At 46.1% G+C, this 20,189-nt stretch overlaps 1 protein-coding gene across 4 annotated transcripts in view; it reads right to left on the bottom strand.

The window, feature by feature from the left end:
• The window catches only part of GRIA1 (glutamate ionotropic receptor AMPA type subunit 1), a 527,971-nt gene that overhangs the window by 202,845 nt on the left and 304,937 nt on the right, over window positions 1-20,189 (bottom strand). For all 4 annotated transcript variants that reach the window (XM_086931263.1, XM_086931261.1, XM_086931264.1 and 1 more), the window contains exon 6: window positions 4,198-4,359. In XM_086931263.1, the coding sequence (XP_086787389.1) occupies window positions 4,198-4,359 (162 nt within the window). The remainder of the gene's footprint in view (window positions 1-4,197; window positions 4,360-20,189) is intronic.

Here is a 20,189-nt window from a genome sequence, read left to right on the forward strand (position 1 = left end):
TTGTGATCTTAGCTGCTTGGCTAAGTGTGGCTAAGCTTGTGGGTCCGGATATCACCCTTCCAGGCAAGTCCTGTCTCCAATTCTTGGGCAGCTTAGTTGGTGTTGCTCAAGTTGTTTAATCTGGGAATTGTTTCTTTCTGTTGGCTCAGCTTATGTCCCTCCGGTGGAGGGTTGGTTCAGTTTGTTTACTCTGAAGATTCCGTCCCTGTAGATGAGTTTTGGTTTAGTTGCTTGGTCTGGGGAGTAAGTTCCTCCAGGTGAGTGCTGGCTGGGTTAATGTGATCATGTTGTTCTAGGTGAGTGTTGGTTTGGTTGTTTTGATCCTGTCCTGCTAGGTGAATGCTGGCTCAATTGTTTGGATAACGCCATTCTTGATGAGTGTTAGCACAGTGGATTGGATCATTTAGACTCAGTTGTTTAGCCTATGCCTCTTCAGGTGACTGTTGGTTCAGATCGTTTGTTTATGTGATAATTTCATTCTAAGCGAGCACTGGCTGGCTTATTTGGATTTATTATGTCCATCTAGTGTTATGTTAGGTCAATTATGATCATGTCCGTCTTGGTAACTGGTGGTTCACAATGTTAGGTCTTGGGATCATGTCCCTCTAGGTGAGTGTTGGCTAACTAGATTTGACCATGTCCATCTAGGCTAATGTTGACTCAGTTGTTTAGATGATATCTTTCTGAGAAATTGTTGCCTGAGTTGGTTTGATCATGTCCTTCTAGGGGAGTATTGACTCTTTTGGTTTGATTATGTCCCTCTAGGTGACCGCTGGTTCAGATTGTTCAGCCTTGGGATCATGAAACCTCTAGGTGATTGCTGACCCAGTTGTTTTGATCATTTTCTCCTTCTAAGTGAGTGCTGACTCAGATGGTTTAGTCTTGAGATGTTGTGAAATGTCCCTGTAGGTAAGTATTGGCTTTGCTGTTTGGATGACGTCTCTCTGGGTGAGTGTTGGCTCAGTTGTGTTGCTGATGTCCCTCTAAGAGAGTGTTGACTGAGTTGGTTTGATCATGTCCTTCTAGGGGAGTGTTGACTCTTTTGATTTGATTAGGTCCCTATAGGTGACCGCTGGTTCAGATTGTTCAGCCTTGGGACCATGTACCTCTCGGTGAGTGCTGACCTAGTTGCTTAGATCATGTCTTTCTAGCTGACTGCTGACGTAGGTTGCTTGATCTTGGGATGTTGTGACATGTCCCTGTAGGTAAGTATTGGCTCTGTTGTTTGGATGACGTCCCTCAGGGTGAGTGTTGGCTCAGTTGTGTTGCTGATGTCCCTCTAAGAGAGTGTTGACTGAGTTGGTTTACACCTATTCCCCGAGGTGAGCTTTGGCTCAGTTGTTTGGATCAGTTCCCTCTAGAAGAGTGTTGCCGTACTAGTTTTGATCATGTCGCTCTAGGTGAGCGTTGGCTTAGTTGTTTGGATCACGTCCCTGTAAGTGAATGTTGCCGGAGAAGTTTTGAACATGTCGCTCTAGGTGAGCGTTGGTGCAGATGTTTCGATCACGTCCTTGTAAGAGAGTGTTCCCTGAGTAGTTTTTATCATGTCGCTCTAGGTGAGCGTTGGCTCAGTTGTTTGGATCACGTCCCTGTAAGAGAGTGTTGCCGGAGTAGTTTTGATCATGTCGCTCCAGGTGAGCGTTGGCTCAGTTGTTTGGATCACGTCCCGGTAAGAGAGTGTTTCCAGAGTAGTTTTGATCATGTTGCTCTAGGGGAGCTTTGGCTCAGATGTTTTAATCACGTCCCTATAAGAGAGTGTTGGCGGAGTAGTTTTGATCATGTCGCTCTAGGTGAGCGTTGGCTCAGTTGTTTGGATCACGTCCCATTAAGAGAGTGTTGCCGGAGTAGTTTTGATCATGTCGCTCTAGGAGAGCTTTGGCTCAGATGTTTCAATCACGTCCCGTTAAGAGAGAGTTGCTGGAGTAGTTTTGATCATGTCGCTCTAGGTGAGCGTTGGCACAGTTGTTTGGATCAGGTCCCTCTAAGAGAGTGCTGCCGGAGCAGTTTTGATCATGTTGCTCTAGGTGAGCGTTGGCTCAGTTGTTTGGATCACGTCCCTCTCAGAGAGAGTTGCCGGGGTAGTTTTGATCATGTCGTCCGGGTGAGCGTTGGCTAAGCTGTTCGGATCACGTCCTGTTAAGAGAGTGTTGCCGGTGTAGTTCTGATTATGTCGCTCTAGGTGATTGTTGGCTCAGTTGTTTGGATCACGTCCCTCTAAGAGAGAGTTGTCGGGGTAGTTTTGATCATGTCACTCTAGGTGAGCGTTGGCTCAGTTGTTTGGATCACGTCCCTCTAAGAGAGTGTTGCCGGAGTAGTTTTGATCATGTTGCTCTAGGTGAGCGTTGGCTCAGTAGTTTGGATCACGTCCCTCTCAGAGAGAGTTGCCGGGGTAGTTTTGATCATGTCGTCCGGGTGAGCGTTGGCTAAGCTGTTCGGATCACGTCCTGTTAAGAGAGTGTTGCCGGTGTAGTTCTGATTATGTCGCTCTAGGTGATTGTTGGCTCAGTTGTTTGGATCACGTCCGTCTAAGTGAGTGTTGCCAGAGTAGTTTTGATCATGTCGCTCTAGGTGAGTGTTGGCTCAGTTGATTGGATCACGTACCTCTAAGTGAGGGTTGCCAGAGTAGTGTTGATCATCTCGCTCTAGGTGAGCGTTGGCTCAGTTGTTTGGATCACGTCCCTCTAAGAGAGTGTTGCCGGAGTAGTTTTGATCATGTTGCTCTAGGTGAGCGTTGGCTCCGTTGTTTGGATCACGTCCCTCTAAGAGAGAGTTGCCGGAGTAGTTTTGATCATGTCGCTCTGGGTGAGCGTTGGCGCAGTTGTTTGGATCACGTCCTGTTAAGAGAGTGTTGCCGGAGTAGTTTTGATTATGTCGCTCTAGGTGAGTGTTGGCTCAGTTGTTTTGATCACGTCCCTCTAAGTGAGTGTTGCCGGAGTAGTTTTGATCATGTCGCTCTGTGTGAGCGTAGGCTCAGTTGTTTGGATCACGTCCCTCTAAGAGAGCGTTGCCGGAGTAGTTTTGATTATGTTGCTCTAGGTGAGCGCTGGCTCAGTTGTTTGGATAACGTCCCTCTAAGTGAGTGTTGCGGGAGTAGTTTTGATCATGTCGCTGTAGGTGAGCGTTGGCTCAGTTGTTTGGATCATGTCCCTCTAAGAGAGAGTGTCCGGAGTAGTTTTGATCATGTCGCTCTAGGAGAGCGTTGGCTCAGTTGTTTGGATCACGTCCCTCTAAGAGAGAGTTGCCGGAGTAGTTTTGATCATGTTGCTCTGGGTGAGCGTTGGCGCAGTTGTTTGGATCACGTCCTGTTAAGAGAGTGTTGCCGGAGTAGTTTTGAATATGTCGCTCTAGGTGAGTGTTGGCTCAGTTGTTTTTATCACGTCCCTCTAAGTGAGTGTTGCCGGAGTAGTTTTGATCATGTCGCTCTGTGTGAGCGTAGGCTCAGTTGTTTGGATCACGTTCCTCTAAGAGAGTGTTGCCGGAGTAGTTTTGATTATGTCGCTCTAGGTGAGCGTTGGCTCAGTTGTTTGGATCACGTCCCTCTAAGTTAAGTGTTGCAGGAGTAGTTTTGATCATGTCGCTCTAGGTGAGCGTTGGCTCAGTTGTTTGGATCACGTCCCTCTGAGAAAGTGTTGCCAGAGTAATTTTGATCATGACGCTCTAGGTGAGTGTTGGCTCAGTTGTTTGGATCACGTCCCTCTAAGAGAGAGTTGCCAGGGTAGTTTTGATCAAGTTGCTCTAGGTGAGCGTTGGCTCAGTTGTTTGGATCACGTCCCGTAAGAGAGTGTTGATAGGAGTAGTTTTGATCATGTTGCTCTAGGTGAGCACTGGCTCCATTGTTTGGATCACGTCCCTCTAAGAGAAATGTTGCCGGAGTAGTTTTGATCATGCCACTCTAGATGAGTGTGGCTCGGGTGGTTTGGTCTTGGGATGAGGTGTCATGTCTTCTGTTCTGAGAAGTATAGAGGAATAGTTACTTTGCCATATGTTAGTGTGGTTTTGCTTTGGTGTTGGAGGGTGCATGGAAGCCAGGCCTCTATCACTCTATCTCGTGTGAGTTATGATGTGACATGCCCCTTTAAGTGAGTGTTTGTACAGATGTGTGGATCAAGCCTCCTAGGTAAGTGCTGGTTGACATTGTTCGGTCTCGGGCCCATGCCCTCTAGATGCCTGCTCACTTGGTTGGTTGACACTACCTACCCTAGGTTTCTTCCAGGTCCCCCGGGGGTGCTCCCTCTCGTCTGAACTCCTCCACTGCTGGATGATTCGTGACGCCACCACATCGGTATAGTTCACCAGCTGGAAACCTGTCACATTGGCGCCGGCCTCCTTAAACTTCTGCAAGTCAATGTCCATGAAGCCCTGCGAGAAGGAAGCATGGGATATCAGGAGCGAGCGGCAAACAGCAGTGCACAGCCCTAGCACGGCCTGACCCCCTCATGGACAAGGCTTAAGCACCCCTTTAACCAATCTGTGTATAGTGAACCAGCCAGCAGCTCATATCTCACTGCAAAGGGTGTTCAAAATACAGGAACCCTGCTCTTCAGTGTGCCAACCCCGCAGCACTACCATGGAATGACTGCACTGCAGTGTGCCGAACACAGGTCTATCACAGAATGACTTCATTATGTCAAGCCCGCAGCACTACCATGGAATGACTGCAGTGCAGTGTTCTAAAATACAGGTTTATCACAAGCTGGCTGGAGTGTAGTGAGTCAAACACACAGCATTACCAGGGAATTACTGCACTGCAGTCTGCAGAACACAGGTCTATCACAGAATGACTTCATTATGTCAAGCCCGCAGCACTACCATGGAATGACTGCAGTACAGTGTTCTAAAATACAGGTTTATCGTGAATTACTGCACTGCAGCGTGCCGAACACAGGTTTATCGCAGAATGACTGCTTTATAGTATGCCAAACGCACAGACGTGCCACAGAAGGACTGCACTACACAGTGGTAAACGCATGCACTTACAATGTGAAACCTGCACTTTGTGTGCCGAACACATAAGGCTCAGCAGAGGCGTGCAGCGTTGTCGTGTGCCAGTCCCACATCAGTGCAGTGCAACAAACACACAGACGTGTCACATACATCACCACTATAATGTATCAACCACACAGCCTTGCTACAGAGTGATACAGTGATCTATGCAAAACACGCAGAGAAATCCTAGCAACATTTCAGCAGGAACGTCCTGTACTGTTGTGTGCGGCCTGAGACCCGCAACCGTACCATATAATTACAGAGTCCAAACCCAGAGAAATATTACTGGACTGTTGCAGCAGAGCGCGCTAAACCCAGTGAATTACCAGTGGGACACTGTCCGTTAATGTGGAAAGGATTAGGCATGTCATTAGAAATATTTCATTACAGTGGCCGTAATCCACAGACACATCTCTGCACCCAGCAAATCACAGCTTCTCTGCAGTGTGAATGTCAAACACACCCTAAAGAGCAGCGTGTCGCGTCATCACCGCGGTACAGCGTGTCACCCACGGGAAGCTGACCCACAGGTAGGTCTTTAAAGGTCGACAACGCACTTCACAGGCACAGTACACCATGGCACTGGCAGACCCACGTTAGTGTCAAGGCACAGTGGCGTGCAGCGTGCTACAGGGATAGTGGGAGGTTTATACGCTATACTGGCACTTTAAGTAGCACAGAACTAGCACATGTTAATTCAATAAATAAATACCACAATGAGCGCAAGTTAGAGCAACGCTACTGGAACCCTGCTCTGCAGTGTGCCATATACAGGTTACCAACACATACGTACTGCTGTATGTATTTTAGTTTGCCAAAGACCGTCACAGCTCTCTCTTCAGGCTACTGAATTTCCCCTAGTACAGATACAGGACCCTCTTTTGACGGAACCAAATACTGCTTACGATCTACTGGCAAAGTGACAGCTTCCTCTGACGCTGGTCCTACATTTCTCAGCGGCCTCTGCCCGTGCATTAACTCGGTCAATCCTCACTGCCGCGGCAGCCGCTGCCCGTGGTGCTGCACCTTTCACTATTACAGGACAACTGCTTCTGCCCTTTGTGATACGTCATTCGACAGCAACATCTCTACTGCCCGTGCTGCTGTACATTTTACTAAAGGTATCACTAGCATAGCGCCCCGAAATATACTGCGGAATCTCACCAGAGCTCTGACCATAGTGCGGAATATGTCACTAGCACAGTACCTCTGACTACAGTGCTGAAATCCTCACTAGCACATTGACTCTAACCTAGTGCTGAATATGTCACTAGCACAGTACCTCTGACCATGGTGCTGAATATGTCCCTAGCACAGTACCTCTGACTATAGTGCTGAAATTCTCACTAGCAAAGTAACTCTAACCTAGTGCTGAATATGTCACTAGCACGGTGCATCTGACCATGGTGCTGAATATGTCACTAGCACAGTACCTCTGACCATGGTGCTGAATATGTCACTAGCACAGTACCTCTGACTATAGTGCTGAAATTCTCACTAGCAAAGTAACTCTAACCTAGTGCTGAATATGTCACTAGCACAGTGCATCTGACCATGGTGCTGAATATGTCACTAGCACAGTACCTCTGACCATAGTGCTGAATATGTCACTAGCACAGTGCATCTGACCATAGTGCTGAATATGTCACTAGCACAGTGCCTCTGACCATGGTGCTGAATATGTCACTAGCACAGTACCTCTGACCATAGTGCTGAATATGTCACTAGCACAGTACCTCTGACCATGGTGCTGAATATGTCACTAGCACAGTACCTCTGACTATAGTGCTGAAATTCTCACTAGCAAAGTAACTCTAACCTAGTGCTGAATATGTCACTAGCACAGTGCATCTGACCATGGTGCTGAATATGTCACTAGCACAGTACCTCTGACCATGGTGCTGAATATGTCACTAGCACAGTACCTCTGACTATAGTGCTGAAATTCTCACTAGCAAAGTAACTCTAACCTAGTGCTGAATATGTCACTAGCACAGTGCATCTGACCATGGTGCTGAATATGTCACTAGCACAGTACCTCTGACCATAGTGCTGAATATGTCACTAGCACAGTGCATCTGACCATAGTGCTGAATATGTCACTAGCACAGTGCCTCTGACCATGGTGCTGAATATGTCACTAGCACAGTACCTCTGACCATAGTGCTGAATATGTCACTAGCACAGTGCATCTGACCATAGTGCTGAATATGTCACTAGCACAGTACCTCTGACCATAGTGCTGAACATATCACTAGCACAGTACCTCTGACTATAGTGCTGAAATTCTCACTAGCAAAGTAACTCTAACCTAGTGCTGAATATGTCACTAGCACAGTGCCTCTGACCATGGTGCTGAATATGTCACTAGCACAGTACCTCTGACCATAGTGCTGAATATGTCACTAGCACAGTGCATCTGACCATGGTGCTGAATATGTCACTAGCACAGTACCTCTGACCATAGTGCTGAATATGTCACTAGCACAGTGCATCTGACCATAGTGCTGAATATGTCACTAGCACAGTGCCTCTGACCATGGTGCTGAATATGTCACTAGCACAGTACCTCTGACCATAGTGCTGAATATGTCACTAGCACAGTGCATCTGACCATAGTGCTGAATATGTCACTAGCACAGTACCTCTGACCATAGTGCTGAATATGTCACTAGCACAGTACCTCTGACCATGGTGCTGAATATGTCACTAGCACAGTGCATCTGACCATGGTGCTGAATATGCCACTAGCACAGTACCTCTGACTATAGTGCTGAAATTCTCACTAGCAAAGTAACTCTAACCTAGTGCTGAATATGTCACTAGCACAGTGCCTCTGACCATAGAGCTGAAATCCTAACAAGCACAGTACCTGTGACCGTACTGCTGAAAGTCACTAGCACAGTACCTCTGTCCATAATGTCTGTCAGAAACTATAACTGCTGCTCTTGTTGATTTTGCTGTGTTCAGGTTGCTCTGCCTTTTGCCTGCATACTCGCACTTTAAAAATTATAGGGAGTACTTCATCTCCCTTTACACACTACCCAGATATTTCGTTCTAACAATTTTTTTAATAGTGTTATAAAGGTGTTTTTAACCATCTCGCTGCTATAAATACATGTTTGCCTCTTGTGTCTAAACATACCCTCCCCCATCATCCTCCGGCTCGGTGGTTCACGGATAACCTCAAAGCCATTAAATCCAAGTGTAAAGGTCTTGAGAGGAAATGGAGGCAATCCTACTCTCCTACCCGTAAAGTTGATTATAAAAGAACCCTTAAAGATTATCATAAACTATGCAAAACGGCCAGAGCCACTTACATTGCTGACACTGTCACGCAGACCCAAAATTGCCCTTACACCCTCTTCTCGGTGGTAAAAAGTTGACAGGCTCTGACACTACTTTGCCTCCCCCGATCCTCGATGAGGTTCAATGTGATAAAATTGCTGACTTCTTCATTGAGAAGGTTGAACTTATTTATGGCACTTTGGGTTCCTCTTCCCTCCCCGTAAGATCCATGCTGACTTTTGACCCTACTCACGAAAGTGAGCTTGATTCTGTAGCCAAATTATGTACCTGGCTACCATTTGATGAAAAATCTTTTTATGACTGTCTGTTAAGCATTAAATCAGGCTCTCCACGTGACCCTTTGACAACTAAAATATTGTGTCAACTCCTTCCTGACTCTCTTAACGTCCTAAAAGAGCTTCTTAATTCCTCACTGAGAGATGCCTTGGTCCCGCTTGAGTGGAAACACGCAATGGTTATTCCACTCTTAAAAAAGGTTGGAGCTGACCCCTTGATACTGTTAAATTTTAGGCCAATCTCTTTACTTCTCGTGCTCTCTAAGATCCTAGAAAGACATGTCAACAATCAATTAAATCACCATGTGGAGAGATTTGGTTTCCTGCATCCATCCCAATCGGGCTTTAGGGCTAATCACTCCACAGAAACGACTCTTCTTGGAGTCACTGAGAGATTGCGTCATTGCATGGACCGCGGAGAGACAACAGCACTCATATTACTTGATTTGAGTGCCGCATTCAATACTGTGTCGCATTCCATTCTTCTTGCCTCTCTCCAGTCCTTGGGAGTGGAAGGTCCCGCCTTGGCCTGGCTTGCCTCCTTCCTTAGTGGCCGCACCTTTCAGGTCTTTTCCTCTAAAGCCTCTTCTAAAATCTGTTCTTTAGCGTACAGAGTGCCCCAGGGGTCTATTTTGAGACCCTTACTCTTTAATATCTATATTAGACCCCTGGCCACCATTGTGGAGGATACTGGTGTTTCTCTATTTTCATACGCTGACACACAAATCATCTTTTCTCTTCCCGCCACCGAAGATGATAACATCTCAGCCCTCAAACAGGGATTGTATAAAGTCTCAGAATGGATGCGTAACAACTTTTTGAAGCTGAACAGGGACAAGACAGAGGTTGTCATCTTGTGCAAACGCAAGGACCTATGGGGCCCCCAACACTTGCCCCAAGAAATTGGTCCTCCCCCCCAACCTGTTGACCAGGTCCGCAACCTTGGCTTTCTCATTGATGAAAACCTTTCTATGCGGCAGCAGGTGGTGAGGGTGGCCTCCACATGCTTCACCATTTTGAGATGGCTTCATAAAATCCTCTGGATGCTTCCTGACTCCACCAAAAGGACGGTTGTCCAGGCCCTGGTCACCTCTCGCCTGGATTATGGCAACGTTTTTTATTTGGGGGGGGTGTCATGAAGCTCTTAGAAAGCTTGAGGTGGTGCAGAATGCGGCTGCCCACCTCCTATGCCATGTCCTGCTCAGAGTCTCCATATCCCAGTCCCTCCTGAATCTTCATTGGCTCAGGATTGAAAGTAGAGTTAAGCTTAAGGCTCTTTGCTATATTTTTAAGATCAAACAGGTGTTGCTCCTCTATATTTACAGGAGCTCATTCACGCCTATTTCCCTACACGTTCTTTCCGGTCTTCCTCCAAGGGTGACTTAGTGATTCTGAGATTTAAGTTGGTGAGAATGGGCGGCCGCTCGTTCTCCCACTTAGGCCCTAAGATTTGGAATTCCTTGCCTACTTCATTGAAAACTGAAACCATCTATTTCAACTTTCGAAAGGGCCTCAATACATGGCTTTTTCTGCTATAAGCTGCATTTTGTTCTCTTTTCACCCTTTTAGACTATCCCTTGGTGCCAGGAAACCCTGTATGGGTAGCTGTGCGACTTAAAAGTTAAATAAATAAATAATGCTGAAATCCTCACTAGCACAGTGCCTCTGACCATAGTGCTGAAATCTTCACTAGCACAGTACCTCTGACCGTAGTGCTAAATATGTCACTAGCACAGTGCCTCTGACCATAGTGCTGAATATGTCACTAGCACAGTGTCTCTAAATATGTCCCTAGCACAGTGTCTCTGACCATAGTGCTGAATATGCCACTAGCACAGGGCCTTTGAACATAGTACTGAATATGTCACTAGCACAGTGCATCTGACCATAGTGCTGAATATGTCACTAGCACAGTGCCTCTGACCATAGAGCTGAAATCCTCACAAACACAGTACCCCTGACAGTACTGCTGAAAGTCACTAGCACAGTACCTCTGTCCATAGTGCTGAAATACTCATTAGCACAATGCCTCTGACCATAGTGCTAAAAATCTTCACTAGCACAGTACCTCTGAGCGTAGTGCTGAATATGTCACTAGCACAGTGCCTCTGACCATAGTGCTGAATATGTCACTAGCACAGTACCTCTGACTACAGTGCAGAAATCTTCACTAGCACAGTACATCTGACCGTAGTGCTGAATATTATTATTTTTTAAACTTGTAAGGCGCGACAGCTACCCAAAAAGGGTTTCCAGACGCCGAGACACAGCATAAAGGTAGCAGGGGGTTTCCGGCTATTCAATTTATTGTTCGAATAGCCAGGTCTTGACGTTCTTTCTGAACCTAGCATGATTTTCCTCATTGCGAATGTGAAGAGGAAGGGCATTCCAGAGGGAAGGTCCTAAGTAGGCAAAGGATCTACCTCCCATTCTTGCCAGCTTGAACCTTGGTACGCAGAAATTGGCAGCTGATTGCGACCGAAGGTTTCGCTTAGGAGTGTAAGGGTGGGCAAGAGATAAAAGGTATTTGGGCGCATTGCCTGCTTTGATTCTGAACATGTAGTTCAGGGCTTTGAATCTAATTCTATTTTCCACCCTGAGCCAGTGGAGCTCGCGACGGTGGTTCAAGACTCCAGAAGTTTTAGGGATTCTGCACAGTGGTCTAACAGCTGAGTTTTGGACAAGCTGCAGCCGACTAACTACCGCTTTGTTGGAACCAAGGTACAGAATGTTTCCGTAGTCAAGCCGTGATGTTATGAGGGCATTGATTACGGTTTTTTGAGTGGGGGCGGGCAACATCCAAAGGATTTTCCTCAGCCATTTGATGATGGTAAGGCATAGGCCGACAACTTTGTTGGCCTGCTGTTTCATGGAGAGGGAACTATCCATGATGACTCCCAGATTACGTACTTGGGTAACTGGGATGGGGGAATTTCCCATCTGGTTGGGCCAGTGTGAGGGGTTCCAAAGATCTCGTTGTTTCCCTAGACGAAGGATCTCCGTTTTTTCTCCGTTTAGCTTTAATTGATTTCTTGACATCCAATTAAAGATGTTTTGAAGGCCTAGTTTGAGGAGACGGGGACGAGGGGCTGGATTCAGACAGTGAGAAAATAATTTGGGAATCGTCGGCATAGGTCATGAGGGTGAGTCCAGATCTTTCTGCTAAGTCAGCCAGGGGTCTAAGGTAAAGGTTAAAAAACAGGGGGCTCAAAATAGATTCTGAAGAACTCCGTGAGGGGCGTCAAAAATGTCAGAGCAGGCCGAAGAGGATGTTATTTGGAATGTCCGTAGAGTCAGGAAGGACCGAATCCATTCGAGTGCTTTCCCGCGAACCCCATTGGTGTTTAACACTTTAATAAGTGTTTCGTGGGATATGGTGTCAAAGGCCGCGCTCAGATCTAGAAGCACGAGCGCGACCGTTTGACCATTATCAAGGAGTTTTTGGATGTGTTCCGTGACTCCCAGAAGAGTAGTTTCTGTCGAGAAACCAGCACGGAAACCCGACTGTGAAGGGTGCAGGAGAGAATTGTTTTCAGCAAAGATGGATAAGACCGAGTGGATGTGTCTCTCCAAGCATTTGGAAAAAGCAGGGAGCAGAGAAATGGGTCTATAGTTTGCTAAGGTTTCTGGATTTGCTGTGGGCTTTTTTAGCAATGGAGTTATCATGGCGTGTTTCCAGAGGGTCGGGACAGTGAAGAGTTCTAACGACGAGTTTAGCATATCAACAATGACTTCCAGGGAGCGATCGTCCAATTGTTTGATTACTTTAATGGGAATCGGATCCCAAGGAGAGCTGGATTTAATGGTTTTAAAGATGGTCTTAAGTAAGTTGACCGTGATGGGTGGCCAAAATTCCAATGTATTCTCAATGGAGGGGGCATAGTCCGTGTCAGCCAAAGGGGATGGGTCATTGTTGTTGTTATTAATGTCCCTGATGATTTTCTCGATTTTGTCCGTAAAGAAACAGGCCAGATCATGGCATTGTTGTGTATTGAGTGGGGGAGCCGCGGCTGTGGTTTGTGTCCCCGCAAGTTCTTTGACCTTGTTAAACAGAGTTTTTGGTTTATTAGTAGCTTCCATGATGATGTTAGACGCATACAAGGCTCGCGCTTTCGTGCAAGCAGTGTGGTATAAATTCGTGGCGTTCTGGTAAGTCTTTTTTGTGTCAGGAGCGTAGTTCTTACGCCACTGACGCTCAAGTGCCTTGCATTTAGATTTTTCAATTTTCAAGAGATCATTAAACCAGGGGGCAGGGTGACGATGTCTATTTCCTTTAATTTGCGGGGTGGGTAAGCAATAATCAGCGGCATCACTAAGCCATTGTTGAGCAGCTACTGCTAAACTTTCCATGTTGTGATCCTTGGTAGGTGGGTTTTCATGGCGTGCTGTGTTTAGTTTTGCCATGTCAAGTAATTTCTAGTTTTTCCTGGGAGTAGCTGAGAAGACAGGCTGTGTGGTAGTGACAGGTGGGAGTTTGAGACTGAAATTTATTAAGTGGTGATCAGACCAGCAAATAGGGGTGGTGTCATGCCATTTTAAATCATTAATATTGGTAATGATGGGGTCGAGCAAATGGCCCGCTATGTGGGTGGGTCCAGAGTTGAGTACGGTCAGATTAAGAGCCGTCAAATCATCCATCAGGTTAGAGCAAGTGGGGGAGGAAGGGTCGTCGAAGTGTAAGTTAAGGTCTCCGATTAGTGAGAAGTTTTTAGAGGCTATGTAATAGGGAGTGATGTGATTGGCTAGGTTTGATGCCCATTGGGATGAGTTGCCGGGGGGGGGGGGTGGGGGCGGTAAATCAATAAGCCGGACATGGTAAAGTTCGGGTTCAAAGATATTTTAAAAAAGCCGGCTTCACAGTCGGGGATGTCGACTGGATCTAGAGTGCATTTTAGTTCTCTGTTGAAGATGATGGCAATTCCACCTCCTAGTTGGTTAGTTCTATCTCTCCTAGTGATTGCATAGTTGGCTGGGAGGGCAGTAGCAACGTCCGGGCCAGCACTCTCGTGTAGCCACGTTTCTGTCAGGAAGAGGGCGCTAGGTTTGTCTTCCAGTAGGAGATTAAAGATATCTAATTTATGTTTTGGTAACTAGCGGCAGTTGGTTCTGTAGAACAGATATTCTTGTGCCTTGACATAACAGGGCTGTTTATGTTTCCTATACCTCCTCCTAGGGTCAGGATGAGGTAGGCTAATGGTAAGGGTAAGGTTGCAGTTTAGGCAGGAAGTGACTCCTGTCTGATGGAGGTCAAGCGTTGTGCATCTAGCGTTAGTAGTCGGGCATAGCGCTTTACCCTGACTGGGGGATCTTACCAGCCTTTTGTGTGTAGGTGGAACATAGCCCTCTATCCCATGCCCCGTCCTGGCCCGGACGGGCACAGACGGGCTAGTCTTTGGCGTGTGGACGGCGCGGACGCTGCGCGTCTCCGCTGCGCGTAGTAGGGGGCATTAGGTTTATGTAGAGGACGGGCTATCATTCAGCTCCGCCTCCACAACACTCGCCCAATCAGTGCCAGCACCGGGAGGGAACCCGGAAGAAGGAACCGCCCAGCACCCTCCACAACAAACAAGCCTAGTGCTTGCGGTGGACCGGGGTTGCAGGGGCGACAGAGTGCAGCTATAAAATACACGAAACGTGAAGGTGCGTGGAAAATAAAGTGTGACAATAGAACCAAATAGCTTCAGTGAAATTATTAAGTCAACCCCACAGGAAGCGTTCGATTAAAAACTAGTTAACTCTCCAGAGTAACTGTCATCCATGCAATTCACAGTCAATCACAACAGGATTATTTTAAAAGGTTCAGAAATTTGTTTCACTTCAGTCGCGCTGCAGTCAATCATGCGCGTGTCATCAGCACAGTGCCTCTGACTATAGTGCTGAAATCCCCATTAGCACAGTGCCTCTGATGGTAGTGCTGAAATCCCCATTAGCACAGTGCCTCTGACGGTAGTGCTGAAATCCTCACTAGCACAGTAACCTCTGACGGTAGTGCTGAATATGTTACTAGCACAGTCTCTGTAAATATGTCACTAGCACAGTGCCTCTGACCATAGTGCTGAATATGTCACTAGCACAATACCTCTGACCATACTGCTAAAATCCTCACAAGCACAGTACCTCGGACCGTACTGCTGAATATGTCACTAGCACATTGACTCTAACCTAGTGCTGAATATGTCACTAGCATAGTGTCTCTGACCATGGTGCTGAAATCCTTACAAGCACAGTACCTGTGACCGTACTGCTGAAAGTCACTAGCACAGTACCTCTGTCCATAGTGCTGAAATCTTCACTAGCACAGTACCTCTGACCGTAGTACTGAATATGTCACTAGCCCAGTGCCTCTGACCATAGTGCTTATTATGTCACTAACACGGTTCCTCTGACCATGGTGCTGAATATGTCACTGGCACAGTACCTCTGACGGTAGTGCTGAAATCCTCACTAGCACAGTACCTCTGATGGTAGTGTTGAATATGTTACTAGCACAGTCTCTGTAAATATGTCACTAGCACAGTGCCTTTGACCATATTGCGGAATATGTCACTAGCATAGTGTCTCTGACTATAGTGCCTATTATGTTACTAGCACATTACCTCTGACTACAGTGCTGAAATCCTCACTAGCACAGTGACTCTACCCTAGTGCTGAATATGTCACTAGCACAGTGCATCTGACCATAGAGCTGAAATCCTTACAAGCACAGTACCTATGACCGTACTGCTGAAAGTCACTAGCACAGTACCTCTGTCCATAGTACTGAATATGTCACTAGCACAGTGCCTCTGACCATAATGCTAATTATGTCACTAACAAGGTTTCTCTGACCATGGTGCTGAATATGTCACTAGCACGGTACCTCTGTCCTTTGTGCTGAAATCCTCATTGGCACAGTGCCTCTGACTATAGTGCTGCAATCCTCACTAGCACAGTGCCTCTGACCGTAGTGCTTATTATGTCACGAACACGGTTCCTCTGACCATGGTGCGGAATATGTCACTAGCACAATGCCTCTGACCATAGTGCTGAAATCTTCACTAGCACAGTACCTCTGTCCGTAGTGCTGAAATCTTCACTAGCACAGTACCTCTGACCATAGTGCTTATTATGTCACTAACACGGTTCCTCTGGCCATGGTGCTGAATATGTCATTAGCAAGGTACCTCTGTCCATAGTGCTGAAATCCTCACTAGCACAGTACCTCTGTCCATAGTAAATCCTCACTTGCACAGTGCCTCTGACCATGGTGCTGAATATGTCACTAACACAGTACGTCTGACTATAGTGCTGAAATCCTCACTAGCACAGTGACTCTACCCTAGTGCTGAATATGTCACTAGCACAGTACCTCTGTCCATACTGCTAAAATCCTCACAAGCACAGTACCTCGGACCGTACTGCTGAATATGTCACTAGCACATTGACTCTAACCTAGTGCTGAATATGTCACTAGCATAGTGTCTCTGACCATGGTGCTGAAATCCTTACAAGCACAGTACCTGTGACCGTACTGCTGAAAGTCACTAGCACAGTACCTCTGTCCATAGTGCTGAAATCTTCACTAGCACAGTACCTCTGACCGTAGTACTGAATATGTCACTAGCCCAGTGCCTCTGACCATAGTGCTTATTATGTCACTAACACGGTTCCTCTGACCATGGTGCTGAATATGTCACTGGCACAGTACCTCTGACGGTAGTGCTGAAATCCTCACTAGCACAGTACCTCTGATGGTAGTGTTGAATATGTTACTAGCACAGTCTCTGTAAATATGTCACTAGCACAGTGCCTTTGACCATATTGCGGAATATGTCACTAGCATAGTGTCTCTGACTATAGTGCCTATTATGTTACTAGCACATTACCTCTGACTACAGTGCTGAAATCCTCACTAGCACAGTGACTCTACCCTAGTGCTGAATATGTCACTAGCACAGTGCATCTGACCATAGAGCTGAAATCCTTACAAGCACAGTACCTATGACCGTACTGCTGAAAGTCACTAGCACAGTACCTCTGTCCATAGTACTGAATATGTCACTAGCACAGTGCCTCTGACCATAATGCTAATTATGTCACTAACAAGGTTTCTCTGACCATGGTGCTGAATATGTCACTAGCACGGTACCTCTGTCCTTTGTGCTGAAATCCTCATTGGCACAGTGCCTCTGACTATAGTGCTGCAATCCTCACTAGCACAGTGCCTCTGACCGTAGTGCTTATTATGTCACGAACACGGTTCCTCTGACCATGGTGCGGAATATGTCACTAGCACAATGCCTCTGACCATAGTGCTGAAATCTTCACTAGCACAGTACCTCTGTCCGTAGTGCTGAAATCTTCACTAGCACAGTACATCTGACCATAGTGCTTATTATGTCACTAACACGGTTCCTCTGGCCATGGTGCTGAATATGTCATTAGCAAGGTACCTCTGTCCATAGTGCTGAAATCCTCACTAGCACAGTACCTCTGTCCATAGTAAATCCTCACTTGCACAGTGCCTCTGACCATGGTGCTGAATATGTCACTAACACAGTACGTCTGACTATAGTGCTGAAATCCTCACTAGCACAGTGACTCTACCCTAGTGCTGAATATGTCACTAGCACAGTACCTCTGTCCATAGTGCTGAAATCTTCATTAGCCCAACGCCTCTGAACATAGTCTGAAATCTTCACTAGCACAGTGCCTCTGACCGTAGTGCTTATTATGTCACTAACACGGTTCCTCTGACCATGGTGCTGAATATGTCCCTAACACAGTACGTCTTACTGTAGCGCTGAAATCCTCACTAGCACAGTGACTCTACCCTAGTGCTGAAATCTTCACTAGCACAGTACCTCTGACCGTAGTGCTTATTATGTCACTAACACGGTTCCTCTGACCATGGTGCTGAATATGTCATTAGCACTGTACCTCTGTCCAAAGTGCTGCAATCCTCATTAGCACAGTGCCTCTGACCATAGTGCTCAAATACTCACTAGCACAGTGCCTCAGACCGTAGTGCTGAATATGTCACTAGCACAATGCCTCTGACCATAGTGCTAAAATCTTCACTGGCACAGTGCTCCTGAATATTTCACTAGTACAATACCTCTGACTATAGTGCTGAATTCCTCACTAGCACAGTTACTCTTGCCATATTGCTGAATGCCACTATTACAGTGCCTCTGAATATGTCACTAGAACCGTGACTCTGACTCTCTGTCCGCAATGCTGGAGTTTCCACTACTAACTGCACCCTCTGCCAGCAATCACTCTCTCTGCTCATTCTGCTGCAGATTCCATTGGTAACAGCCCACTCTGACTACTTGTGACACATCTTTAACTGCTAACAGTCTCTTTTTGAACACGTTGCTAACCCTTTCAATAGCAACATCTAGTTGTATGCTGAATGGGCATGGATATTTGGGCACAAGCTGGGGTTGGTGGACGGATCAAGGTGATTGTTGGTGTGAGAGCAGTGAAGGTTGAACCAGACTGCTTAAGATTGTTGTCAGAATGGGGACTCCTTTGTCAAAAAGAGAGAATGTGCAAATAAGAGAAAAGGATTCCCTTCTGAATGCACCACAGCTAGGGAAATGGTGGCAAAGAAAGCGTTACTCACGTGCATGTAACTTAACTAATGGCAGGAATATACATTCAAAGATGGATAGCTTCGATTCCCCTTAAGTGGAACCTTCCACATTCCCCAAATGGAGAATCTGAGGAGATGAATGTATGATCTTAAACTGAAACCTAGAACAGCACAAACTGAGGCGCGAAATCTTTGGGATCAAATGGCGAGTGAGAAAAAGAGGAAGGCATTTGAATTTACGATTTGTAGCAAAGCTCATTCATGGAGAACGGAGCAAGACAAAGTAAGGTACACAAATTGGAGGGAGGAAGTCATTGAAACAGTAGGATCATATTCTCTGTTAGAGAAGGAAGAAAAAGAACTGGGGGGAAAGAAAAATCGGAGAAAGAATCAGATACAGAAAGTGAAGAAGAATATGCATTTATGGAGGAACTTCGTGTATTAGACCACATACATGCAACGCGGCAGTCGTGGGTACGCAAAGTGTTACTGCACCAGGGCTGCACAAGAATGCAGTGACTGCAGAATCCTCAGTGGAGTACTGCGCACCCCCAAGTTATACAGAGACACCTGTTCTTTCCTCTATTCGGGCTCCCCTATCAGTTGCAAAAAGTACCATACCCCTGCCTAGGATAGTTCCTGCTTCCCTAGTTGACTCATCTGCTAGCTTCGCTCAGAGGCAATCTGGCCAAAGTTTACTACAAGATTCAACACCAAGTACAGGAAGCATGTCTATCATTTCTTACCAATAGCAACATTTTGGGTCAGTCCAACCTGCTCAGACTTGTCAGATAGCTCAACCGGTGCAGGGCAAACCACCCTGAGGACAAATCTAACCCAGTTAAAGATGGAATTTGAGGAGATGGTGAAAGAAAATGTGGCAATGGATTACTTAGGTACTATGGAGAAAATGAGCTGATGAGTTGCTTTATGTGTGCAAGAAAGCAGTGAGATTGGCAAAAGAGGTCCACAACAAGATGGAGAAGGTGGGGGATGAATGTGGTATTGATATAACACAGCGAAACGAGTTGCGAAGGAATGCAAGAAGGAATTGTGATTGGTAAAATCGAGAGATTTATGAATGCATGTAAAGGAATTGGTGGAAAGCATTAGAGAGTGGAGTGACATCGAGAAGCTTAGAGAATTGTGGTCCAAGAAACTAAGGGTTAAAGTAAAGCAAAGGTAAAAAGAGGGAGAAGTAGCAGTTTGAAGAGAGACCTAAGAGTTTCCCTCACAAGAAGGAGAAGGAGAAGCATATGTACATGTTCCATGGTCTCGATCAGATCTTTTCCTTTTTATCATATCCCTTCCAAAGCTTATAGAAAATCCTAATAGGTGGTACACTCAGATGGAGCAAATTGTGGCCCTTCCTAAGGTATTGTGGGAAGTCTTGACTGCGTTGTTTGAGGTAGCGGTCCCAAATGATCTGTGGGGTAAATGTAAGAGCTGTACAGAGCACTTAGGAACTGCCATTAGTTCCAGGGACTAATGCTCCTTCCCTTATCTAAATATGAGGATGTCAAAAGACACCCAAAACCCAAGGTTCCCTAAAGAGAGATCAACTGACCAAAAATCTATCAAATCTCTCAGGAGCCCAAAGACTCAGTAAACACTTATTTGGGGAGACTAATGCAGGTGTATAGTGAATACAGCGGGATGAATAATCTTTCAATCAAAAATATGGGAAGATGTCTTGCCTCTTTTGTTTATGGACTGATGCCAGAAATCAGCAATCAAATGATTCAAGGCATACTGTGTTGGCAGAGAAAATCAATTGACAAGATCCTAGAGTACGCACAATATTGTAGCAAAACTTTAGAGGCTAAACAAAAGGGACTGAAGGAGAAGTTCATGAATGCCCAGACTCAGTTGGCCCAGAATGTAGGGATGAAGGGACTTAAGCCCCATTATCAAGTGTCCAAATTAGATCCTCATTTTGGAATGTTATTGCAAGGAGTTTTCCTGAACTGCAGTGGGAAAATACCCAGAAAGGGAGAAGTCGGAGAAGCATGGAATGGGCTATAATATAAGTGCCCTAA

The sequence above is a fragment of the Lissotriton vulgaris genome, chromosome 7, assembly GCF_964263255.1.
Source record: "Lissotriton vulgaris chromosome 7, aLisVul1.2, whole genome shotgun sequence".
Taxonomy (NCBI): Eukaryota; Metazoa; Chordata; class Amphibia; order Caudata; family Salamandridae; genus Lissotriton; species Lissotriton vulgaris.